Genomic DNA, 12,308 nt, shown 5'->3' on the forward strand with positions numbered 1-12,308 from the left:
GCTATGATGACCTTGGGAAGTTAGTTAATTTCTCTCAGCTTCAGTTTCTCTTCTGCAAAATTAAGATTAAAAATAAAATGGAAATAGTAGTCCCAAACTCAATTAATTGATAAGACTATCAAATAAATTGAAAGTAACTAATTTAGTGCTAACTCTTGGTAATGTTATGCTTGTTTCTTCTTGGTATGTTTTGTAGTTCTGTATTTTCAAAGGACATAAATATTTTTGTATTTATCTTCTGCTATGTTTCTCCATTCTGACTCATAGAGAGTCAGAAATTGGTAGTTGGAAACAATTTTTAGAACTATATAATTCTATCTTTTTATTTCATTTGAAGAGAATGAAATACTAGAGAGTGAATAATTTATGCTAAGCCATTGCTTCTTAGAGTTTAAGAATCTCTATTACTGCTGCTGATGAAGAGAATAAATAATGATAGCAAAGTATATGTAGATACTGTTTTATGGTTTACAAATTGCTTTCACATTCATTATATCTAATTGACCCTCTAAATATTCCTGAAGATATGCAAGATGGCTTTCTTAATTCTTATTTTGGAAGATAGGTTCCCCTTAGGTAACTTTCTGGGTCATAAAGCTAGTTCTTGGCTAAGCTAACATTAGAATTCAAATCTCTGGGTTTAGGCTCCTAATCTGAAAAAATTTTCATGACACATTAAATTCTCATTCATTTCAGATCTCTGGGTTTTCAGGTACATTTGTAGCATTCATAGGGCACTAGAATTGGAAAGGATGTTAATGATTCTCTTCCTTGAAGCCCACAGAGACTAGATGACTTACTCATCAGAGCATAGCTCTAATGGTGGCACAGCTGAGACTGTGTTTATTTCTGCTTAGAGTACTCCTTCTACTAGGTCATGCTGGAAACTCCCTTTTAAATTCTATTTATGCAAGGGGAAGCAGAGGGAGCATCAGTATGAGGCAGGTCTGGTTTGGATTCCAAGCTATGGGACTTTACTTCAAGAAATTAAAAAAAGAGAAGAGATAGGAGGGTCAGGGCTTTGTGAAATTTGGGGACTTTTAGGGCCTGTGATTACTTGTAGGCTTTGAATGTTAGTTTTTGAGTTTTTTTTTTTTTTTTTAAATTTGTGGACCTTTTTGATCTATGGCTATTATTAGAAAAATAATATTCTGATTATTCTTCAGACTAAATTTTCTTATGTTTAAAACCTGACTCACTAAAGCTAAAGGGGCCTGAGTCTGGAATGTGGAGAGGGTGTCTGGTCTTTGCAGAGGGGAGAGAGCAAGATGCCTTTTGCACAGTTTATTAGCACAAGAAAGGAAGCAGAAATTCAAGTCAGTTGTTGAAAACAAGAATAAAGGTGGTAAACATAGCTGCAGCCATCCTTATGCTGTATTCACTGGAAACCTCCAAGTGGAGACAGAGGAAAGTGAGGAATCCCAACAATAGTTTATCATTTGCTCAGCGTGGTGAAGAAATCAGTCACAGATGTTTATTGAATTCACCAAACAAAATGAGCCTCTCTCACACACACGCAAGGTAATGACAAATGTATCCAGAATGTGTCCCAATGGTGCAACCATAAAAACCATGTAGCTGGAACTCTCACGCGAGTGCATATTCAAATGTCCCTTTATCAAACTCTTCAACTTCATCTTCCCATGTAGAGGAAGGCATGCTGCTATATGGGTCTAGCAGGATTTTGAAGCATCTGATAATAAGAAGTCCCAAGAAGATACACAAAATCCCAACAAAAGCAAAGCCAGTTTTTTGCTCCAGAGTCAATGAGAAAGCTGATACTTCGTTGACACTCATCTTAGCTGAAGAGTTGCCACAGTAGGTACTACTCATTCTTCACTGGCATATTGTTGTGGCTCTTCACATTTCCATCTGGAATCAACTCTTGGCCTAGGTACAAAATTGGACTCAGTTTAGTTTTATCCTTGTATGGTATTGGGTAAGTTGTTGCTTAATAAAATCGGACATTTTGCAAACCTTCTTGACTGAACTCACAAAATGTTTGAAAACATTGATCAGAATCAAATTAGCACTGGAGATGCTACTTTTAACTGTTGTAATTGGAGAATTACCTTTGTGGACACCAAGACTGTCCCTATATACTCTAAATAAATCAAGTGTGAGTGTGGATATTTGGATTATCAGCCCTAAAATATTTTGATTCATTGCTAGACAGTGAGATATCTGCTTCTTTGATCTAAATTGTCATCTAATTTTCACCTCATATTTGCATGTGTAGGTAATATAAATAATCATAGTATGTAAGCTGCTCAAGCTGTTTAAAGTCCAAACTTAAAGGTCTATTTCCAGTGCCATTTTGACTGATATAGATTCTTATCCTTTTAAACAGACATAATGACTTCTCTATTTTTTACCCCCTTAGGTTTTATATGTGCGTACTTACATTTTTTTTTCTTCACTACCACTGGATATACTAAGTGTCAATTTCTTAAAGAGAGGAATTATGTTTTAAAAATTACATTAATGCAGGCAGTGCCCCACAGAGCAGCTTGCAAGTAATAAGCAGCAGTGGCTATGGCCATTAACCACCTCCCCACCATCTCCATTAGTTTTCAGAACACCCTAGGTAGACATAAAATCCAAATTAAACAACATGCTTTCTCTGCAAATTCAACTTCAAGACAAGCTCCCCAGTCCCCCTCCCAACAAGATTTCCACTCTAAAGTCCCTACTGTGCTGAGATTCTAAAACTGGCACTAAAGTGTCAGAAAGTGTATGTTGAACTGAAACACAATAGGCTTTTCCCCCCATTTGATGTCTTTAGTTAAATGAATTACAAATACAGATAAAAATTAATCAAATAAATTACTAATGTACAGTCACCCTTTAGAGAGGACTGTCACTAAATAGCTTTTCATCTGATAACTGTGAATGATAGACAGTTGGTATTTTCTTTTTTATTGTTGCTTTTTCTGATAATTTTCGGACCTAATTTTCAGAAAACAACTGAGACAGTACAAAGGATGGAGGTAAGGAATGGAGAAAGAGAGTAATAAAAGCAGGCCTTGTAGCTTTCAAAGTTATTCTGCAAGTAATACACCAATTAATATCAATCAATATTTTGTTTTATAATGATTTGGATTACAAAAAAAGCTCTGTTTTCAAACCTTAAGTGGCAGAAATATTCAATAATTATGATTTATGTTCATCGTTTGATTTTTTTCATTTAGTAAAGGGAAAAACTATTGTTCAAACCCCTCTTGAATTTCTTTCCTCTAAATCATTTTTTTGTCCTAATCAATATAGCATAGTAAAACGACTTTATTTTTTTAAATATTGGGACATTTATTGGCTGAATATGATCTTCCTGAAGGTTGAGCTCTTGTTATACTATTTGTCCTGTAAAAAGCGTAGAAGACTAGACTGAATCTTTAATGACTCGGAGACTTAACTGGAACTTTTTTTGCTATCTAAATGTCTAATTTTCTTGCTTTTGTCAATTAAAAGTCATTTGTTAAGATCCATATACTTGCTGGTTCATTTGTTTAATGGATGGAGAAATTGAATAGCAGGATGTTTCTGAATGGAGATGTTGGACCAAGGAGATGATTCAGCTAACTCACTTGTTCATTTATTTTTTACTAGAGCATAACCTTGCTGGGCTGCAACATGTGGATATTTTAGGGGTTATGTGGGTAAGAGGAGGCAATAAACATGGTTTATTGATGGACACTGTGGTTTCCCACTAGATTTTCCTCAACGAAGGACTTGTTGCCCAGCAGCAAAGAATGTTGCCAGCAAACAGTCTTCAGCTTCAGCCTCTTTCACTGATTGCTTCGGTTGCAGAGAGCTGCTTCATCCAAAGTCATGGCATTTCCCAAGGAAGACTATACTCAATGATTGATTATATAATAGGATAAAGCCATGGCCATCTTGACTCAAAGGAGGGCAGCTCTGAAAACCTATTTCAGCTTCAAAATTCTATATGGGCTCAGTAGAGACTGCCACTGGGTCCATCCCACACCTCAACTTCTGCCCATTCCTGTTTAATTTCCCACTTGTCCATGGGTGTTGAGCCCAAGGACAATCCTCAATAAAAATTCAGCAAGCTAACCTCTGTCTCAGAGTCTGGTTCTGGAGAGTCTAACTTTTAGCAGTTGACATCACAAAAGTTAAAGTACTTGGGCAGTTTTAATGATCTGTTTATTTTTCAGACAGTTCCTTTTTTTTTTTTTTTATCATCTAGCAGTAGCCTAAACTGACTAAAGTTATGATGTTAGCTAAATGTATTCAGGTGTTTTGAAAATGCATAATATAGACCCAGACACAGTATCATAGCTGGTCATTGGAGGAGTTAAGTCTGTTGACTCTTACCCAGTGATTCATTTACTACATTCTTATTTTTCTTAGAACCTACTAACCAACCAAACAAACCAACAAAAAGAGGCGATTTTCAGAGGCAGCAATAAAACATTCCTCTCATTTGTTACTATCAATTTAAAACAAGGCATCTTCCTACTTAAGACATATAAAGTCTTTTGTACTTTAGAATACATGTCCATCATACACCAAATAATACTTTGTTCTTAGAGCCTTAGATGATATGTAAATTAAAGAGTATTTATCATTTTAAATGGAAAATAGTTACTTCTCACATAATGATCACAGTTCCCAGCACACTATAGGTAACAATATTTTAATTGAATTAAACTAAATATATTGTAGAATATATTTTTTGAGGAATGAAGTCCTTCAAATAAAGTTTTGTACAAGACTCTAGTTTTTAAATATCCAGAAAGCATGAAAATACATTTAGTTAAAATGAAAAAGAAAACTTTGATTTCAAAAATTGGCATTGAAAATAAGTATAAAAACTCAGTAGCTCAGAGTTCAGTGTTTTTGTTCTTTTCTATCAAATTTACTTGGCATTCTTAGACTCACATCATTTTTAGTATTCAAAGGTAGAGAAAATAGATGTTTCCTTACCACCTTGGAAGTTTCCTTTTGTTTTCTAAGGAAAGATATATAGCCAACAAATATTTTGGCATTAGTTTGTGCCGGGAAGTACAGGGCTAAATTTTGTATTCAACTATAGTGACATTGGTTAGCTTAAGATTTCTGGTATAATTACTCTTTCTTCTTCTGTCCCTGCCCTCTACATTACTTGGCTGTTACCCTTAACTAAGAAGGTATTGTAAGATACTTCAAAGGCTTTTGGAATCAGGTAAGGGCATAAAGAATGAATAGATACACAGAGTCACTGTTAATAAATAAATAAAATCACCATTTTTATACTACCTCGGAGGAATAGATAAATGACTATTTCATGGCTTTAAACATAATTTATAAGCACTCTGTGTCTCTATGATTGGTACAAATACAGGAGCAAATGCAGTAAAAGTAGGGAAAATGCTGAGAAGTGACCCAAAACTTTCAGAATACTGTTAAGAAAGCTAAAGAGCTAGATGAACTTGAGGTAACACATAATATTTTCATGTATTCATTAACCAAATATATATTCAGCATCTGTTAGATGTCAGTACTGCTCTTGGTACTGGGGTACAGTGATGAACTAGATAACAATGTGCACCTGCCAAACTTAGGGTTACATCCCAGTGCTGAAGACAGACACAATTATTTAAAAATATCTATCTCTATACCATATTATGGCAGGTACTCATAGTCATAGAGGCTATGAAAGAAAGCAAAGCGAGTTCAGAGGAAAGAGAGTGATGGTGGATAAGCAACATTCCTTTAGTTAAAGAGGTCAGCAAAGGCTTCCCTAGGGAGGCAGTATTTTCCCTGAATGATGTCTAGAAGAGAACCATGAAAATATTTGGAGGAATAGATTTGAACTTTGTGGAAACAGCCTTTGCAAAGGCTTTGAGGTGGAAGAATTTCGTATACAGTATGTTCATATCAAGAGATAGACCAATATAAGATTAAGCCCTTTATTTGTACAAGATGGTTTAATGTTATCAAATAGCAAAAAAAATAAAAAATAAAAATAAAATAAAAAAGCATCTACTTAATCTACTTCTGTCTTTTTAACCAATGTAGAATGAGCTTTAGAAATGACAAAAGAAAAAAATCAATGTAAGGGGACAAATACTTTAGTAGAATAATGTGTAATCACACTAAATGAGTTAACACTCTCATGAACAGATAGTTTATAACTTGGAGATGTACTTTCAATACTTTTGAGAAATTACAGACCACGAAAGAGCTGCCAGAGGTAAGGATATGGACAAATGTCTCAATTTTCAAGAGGAGTAAGGGGGAATTGTAAAAATTATGTATTGGTAACTTGGAATTAATCTTTGTTGCAAACCCATAATTAATTATTTAACGAGTAATTTGTCAGTATTTCAGAAGTCATTACAAGTTAACGAGTTTAATAGGCAGTGCCAATTCACTTCCTTTTTGAAAGTTTACTACTAATACGGTGAATCAGGGAAATAGCATGGACAAGGTTTAGTTATTTTGGCAATGCATTTAACAGCCTCCCGTGATCTTTGTGGGGAAGACATGAGATATGCCTGGATAATAATATTTTTAATGTAGATTCACAGCTCTGAACTACCCTAATAAATATTGGGTTCTGTGATCATGCAGATGGGTCTCCAGTGTGGTATTACAAAGGTTTAACTTTATCTACACATACTTTTCAGTGTTTTTTTTTAACAATGACTAAGTTGAAGATATTGAAGTGAAGCTTATTAAATTTGACAAACCTTGGCTGAAATATGATAGCACATTGAATAAAGGCTCAAAACAATTCTGATGCCTAGAATTTTGGGTTGAAACTACAGCATAAAATTTAATAGAAACACTTCTAAAGCCCAACGTTTAAGTGGGAGAGAAGGAGATGCACCCACCCCAAACAGAGGAGATAATGACTTGGCAGTTCATGTAAAATAAATCTGTAAGCTGCCATTAATCAAGTTAGTATGAGCCAAATACATGAGGTCGTGGCTTACAAAAGCAAATGTTTTAAATTGAATGGGGGTGCAAATGATAGAAAGTAATAACATTATTATAATGCATCAGTCAGACCACATATAAAGTAACGCTGCATATATTCACCATACTTTCATTGAAAAATACTTATCGGGTTGCTACTATGCTCTAGTAGACATGAACCCCTCTACTCAAAAAGACTATAGCTAGTAAGAGACGAGCCATGTACACACGAGGAAAAAAACAGCAATGTAGGCTTCTACAAAAGGAATAAAAAAGAGAAGGAAACAAACTTCTATTTAAAATCTACTGTGTATCAAAATACTGCTTTACATACATTTATTTAATTCCCACAATGCCCACATTGTGTTGATATTATTGTCTTCAACATCTTGGTGACAAAAAAGAAGATTCAAAAAGGATAAACAAGTTTAGATGGAATCAGGATTTCACCCATTGAGGAATCAGGAAAGTTTTTTTTCTGCAAGAGATTGTATTTGAACTGAGTCTTGACAGACAGAACAATTCAGATCTGAAAAGAAGAAAAGAGCCTGACAATAAATATGAAGACAGAAATGTACTGGATTTATTCAGAGCACAGTGAGCAATTTGGTACAGGCTAGAGGGAGTATAGGAAACCAAGCACTGCAAAGGTTGGTTCGAATATTTTGACTGCCAGGCTAAGAGTTTGAAATTTATTTGCTTAAAGGCTGAGTGGTTTGATGATGAGACTGAAATGGACATAATTTTGAAAGACAAAGCATCATGGGAAAGAAATGGTTCAGGTGAGAAGCAATGAGGATCTATACTAGTAATTAGATACGTGGGAGATGGTAGAGGTTGGAAAGATATTTGGAAAAATAGGAGGGGTAGGATTTAGAAAGTAGTGGGCCCATGGGGAGGGAAGCATCAAAGACGACTCTACACTATTAAGCTTGAACAAGTATAAATATAGTGTTTTTACTGATCAAAACAAAGAAAATAAGAGCAAAGTATAGAATTAGAAAGTAAATGATGACTTTACTTCTGAACTTGGTGAATTTGCGGTACTCATGTGTGATGCATAGTAAGCACTCAATTGACAGCTTTCAATACATTAATCTAGATCATTTTGTCTAGCATAAAATTTTTGATGGAGAGAATATTTTAAGGTATTGTTGTTAAATAATGTTTGTGTAGAAGAATGTATCCAGGATGGACAGAGCCCAGTATATGGAAGTATTTGCAGATAAAACCTTAAAGAAAAGAGTTGTTGAGTTTTGCCTAGGAAAGGGAAGACCAAAGATGACAATAGGTAGATTCAAATATTTGAAGTATTAACTTGCAGAAAGCCAGATGGGCTTGTTCTAGATTGATCCATAGAGCAATTTTATTGTAATTCCATTAAAGTCAATTTTCTGTTACCAGAAATGAATAAAGATGGAAGAAGCCTAGCAAGGAGCTTCAAGGAATGCCTCTCCTACAAAGAGAATCTCCTCGTGGAGTTATATAAGAAGGATCATGAGTAAATCTGTAGCAGAAAGTTTACCACTATAAAGGAGGCCAGGCTTTCTAGAAGGAGGCATTAGTAAATAGTGCCAAACTCTGCAGTGGTGATGAAAACTAAGCACTGAAAACATGGTCTTATGGTTGGCATTCGGAATTATTTCATCATTATAAAAATTTAGTTGAGGGTTGAGGAGGGACACTAAATTGAATGGGAGTTAGGAGGGAGGGTAATGAGAAATCAGAGTCAGATGGTAAATAAACTTGACAGAAAATAAGTTTTACTTAGTCAAAAATTAAAAGTACAGAAGGTTAAATCATAAGACGAATCACTTTCTATAATGAAGACATGACTGAATATTCAGTTTTTAAAGAAAGAGCCACATAAATTTACCTGGGTTTAAAGAATTGCAAAACTTTCCATTTCTAACAAAAAATGGGTTGAGAAAGAACAAATGTTTTATTAATATCTTAAAAGGGAAAACAGGCTTTTATATTTATCAAAAAAGTCTGTACTAAAGATGAAAACAAAATGCAGGTCAAGGAGAGCCACTGAAGTAATAGTCAAAGGCTGATTAAGAAGTCTGGCCATTGCTTCAGGCTGTGACTACACAAGCAAATAGAAGTAAAAAGTTAAGCAATTGCCTAACAATATGTTCAGCAAATAGATGGTTTTGGTAATTTAAACTATATATGTAGCAACTGAAATACCAGTATTTCTGGCCTAAATTTTTCCAACGATTGCCCAAACTGTCCATTTTACTTGCTCTGTGAAATGAACAACTTGTCTCATTTCAACACCAAAGCTAAAGTTTTTGAGAATATACTGCTAAGTGTGCCAAGTCTTCTGCTTTTCTATTGATATAGAGCACACTATGATATAAAAATATTGTTGGCTGGGCGCGGTGGCTCAAGCCTGTAATCCCAGCACTTTGGGAGGCCGAGGTGGGTGGATCACGAGGTCAAGAGATCAAGACCATCCTGGTCAACATGGTGAAACCCCGTCTCTACTAAAAATACAAAAAAAAAATTAGCTGGGCATGGTGGCGCGTGCCTGTAATCCCAGCTACTCAGGAGGCTGAGGCAGGAGAATTGCCTGAACCCAGGAGGCGGACGTTGCAGTGAGCCGAGAGCGCACCATTGCACTCCAGCCTGGGTAACAAGAGCGAAACTCCGTCTCCAAAAAATATATATATATATTGTTAACTACAACATATTGTTAAAAGCAAAAGTCTCCAGTTACAAAACTGATTTCTTCACAATTACTAAGGTATTCAAAATACTCAACAAGTATAGATAAAATATGCATTTTCACTCTTTCTAATTGCTGGAAGAGCTTTTCACAACAGACACTGTAATACCTAGTTCTGGAGAAGCATCATCTTAATATCCTGTTTGCTGGGATATAGAAAATGAAAGAAATCTGAGAAAATTTAGATGATGTTCAAAAACCACAAAATTTAAAAATTCATAAAAAATAGTTAAAAAAATAAAATTTCAAAAATAAGTAGAATGTAAAATTGGGTAATGGTAAAAATTACTTGTAGTATATTACACCAGAAAAACTGGCTAAAATCAACAATGCACAATTTAAATATCAGGATCAATATGAAGAATGATTAAAATATTTAAGTATCTTTTAGTACTACTGATACAAATAATAAAATACTGTCTTGAGCCATATTCAGTGGAATAAATGATTAGGTACTTTGGCAATGAGTAACTTGGTTGAAAGTACATTTCCTTCATGACAACTGTCAGGCACTAAGATTTCTTAGTACTGATGACTCATAAGATTGGGCCAAGGGTATTCCTGTAAATATCAAATAGCCCAAATCTCATGAAGTTGCTTTGTAGTTAGCATCCAGTAAGTAAAAAACAAAGTCTTCCTATGATCAGTACTTACAAATCATACCCCTGTAAGTAGTCAAGCATAGTATTTTTATACCTGAAATACAGCCTTTTATATTCATGAATATTGTTAGTGATGTTTATTTCTTCTGTGACATAACCTTACTAGAGATATAAAAATACACCTTTCAGATAAAATCATTTAATCATCATGCAATAATGCACAATTAGAGAACCCAATGTTAAAAAATGTGTACCCATTACAGAAAGAACCCCCTGTGTTTAATGTTAATCAACAGGTTTTTCCTCTTGTTTATTTATCTAGTAATGATATTCCAAATAGTAAACTTGAAATAGTAACTATTAGAGTGGAGTATGATGTTCTAGGTGGAAAGTATTTTAGTACTGGCTATTAGATAACATAATCTCTACTGCTAATGATGACATTCTTAATTTCATAAAATAAGACATATAGCAAAACCCAGCTGAAGAAATAATGAACCCTTCCATACATATACACATTCTACACAAAATATAAAGGTTATTATATCCCAGTAAAAGAGAGAAAATAAGCCTTATTGAAGCCACATCTGCACAGAGGTAGTTAATCATTAAGAATCAAATGTGTTGGAATCAAAGGAAAGCCTTAAATTACAAACCTAGATGTCTTCATCATGATGAAATGCATAAACTTCAGGGTTTTCCAGAGATCCCACATCTTAGGACCTGCCAGAATTCACCCCCAAACCCTCAGATTTCAACCTTAAAAGAATTTCTCTCTCAAGAGAATCTTTGGATGGCTCAAGGACTCTGACATTCAATCCTTCCAAAGCACTGGGAAACCTGGTCTGAAAATTCTCCAAATATCTCATTTAAAAAACCTAGACCATCATCATCATTCTGCGTTGTTTGTCTCCAGGTCTCTTTCTACGTACTAAGCCGAAGAAGCATGGAAACTTCCTACAAAACATTATGGGAGAAGCATCAGCAATCTGCACGTACACAACACTTTCCCCCCGCTGGCAGCCGCATCAGCAGTGGCGCTAGCATTAGGGTTGCTGTTTCCCCTTCAGAACGTGAACTTATCAGACCTGCTGGCTCCCCCGCCCACCGCCCCACCACTCGCTGTTTTGCTTCAGAAATGCAAGAGAATGAGGGCATGCTACTCATCTGGACCTGCATTTGGAACGCTGTCAGTTAATGCAGAGGGAAGGGGGAGAAAGTTACTTCGCAGGCAGCGCTGTCTCACCTTCCATGCTTGTTGCCATGGAGATAAAGTCCAGCCAGTAGACTTAAGTGTTGGCACGTTTGTCTGTGTTCGCTGATCGGTTCAGTAACAACGTAGAAGGCGTGTTCTGGAACCTGCGTGGAGTCACAGGACCCTGGCTAGCGCTTTTCTGGCCTAGGAGTGTAAATGTCTGTGTCTGTCGGTGAGACAGAGGACGTGGGCGCCCGCCGAAGTACGTGTGCGCGCGCGCGTGTGTTTGCAGGAAAACGTGCATGGATTTCCTCGGTGTGGCAGTGTGTAAATATTTGCGCTCGCGTGTATCCTTGACAGCGTCTCTGTGTGTACGTGAGACTGAAAAGAGGTGGGAGATGAGGAGGGGAAGGGAATCGGCTCCAGCAGCAACAGGCTTTATCTATTCCTGCTAAAAGAAAGAGAAAGCGAGAAAGAAAACAACAACAACAACAACAAAAAAAAAACCAAAAAAAAATAGACGCTCATTTTTCTCTCTTGACACACCCTGAAGGTTAGCAATTAGATTTCATCACTAACTTTGTTTACTAAGGCAGTGGGGGTTTAATTAATTCACTGCTGAAATCCTTGTTTTGCTCTCTTTGCTGCATTCCTAGCTGTGCCTCGGGCATTTTCCTGTGCTTTGGTGACAGCCGTTTCAGTCGAACAGTAGGCGCCAAATTCTTACATGTTTCTTCTTATCTGGCAAGGAAAATTCAGAAGTGAAAGGTGTATTGGTTTAACTGGAGACTGAATGTGTCGTTTGGAGTTTTTTTTTCTTTACTCTTTCCCTTCACTCTTCTCAAATACAACT

General features: G+C 35.8%; 1 protein-coding gene across 2 annotated transcripts; it reads right to left on the reverse strand.

The window, feature by feature from the left end:
- Positions 1-1,077: 1,077 nt before the first annotated feature.
- CTXN2 (cortexin 2) lies at positions 1,078-11,761 on the reverse strand. Of its 2 annotated transcripts, none has more exons than XM_003928891.4 (2): positions 11,507-11,761; positions 1,078-1,890 (listed from the first exon to the last, which is right to left on the reverse strand). In XM_003928891.4, exon 2 carries the CDS (start codon positions 1,831-1,833, stop codon positions 1,588-1,590), a length of 246 nt encoding a protein of 81 aa, XP_003928940.1. In that variant the 5' UTR covers positions 1,834-1,890; positions 11,507-11,761; the 3' UTR covers positions 1,078-1,587. The 2 variants fall into 2 exon arrangements, with proteins under 2 accessions (XP_003928940.1, XP_039324767.1); XM_039468833.2 differs by lacking the exon at positions 11,507-11,761 and adding an exon at positions 10,917-11,322.
- Between the last annotated feature and the right edge of the window lie 547 nt (positions 11,762-12,308).

This window comes from Saimiri boliviensis, chromosome 2 (assembly GCF_048565385.1).
Source record: "Saimiri boliviensis isolate mSaiBol1 chromosome 2, mSaiBol1.pri, whole genome shotgun sequence".
In the NCBI taxonomy this organism is placed as follows: Eukaryota; Metazoa; Chordata; class Mammalia; order Primates; family Cebidae; genus Saimiri; species Saimiri boliviensis.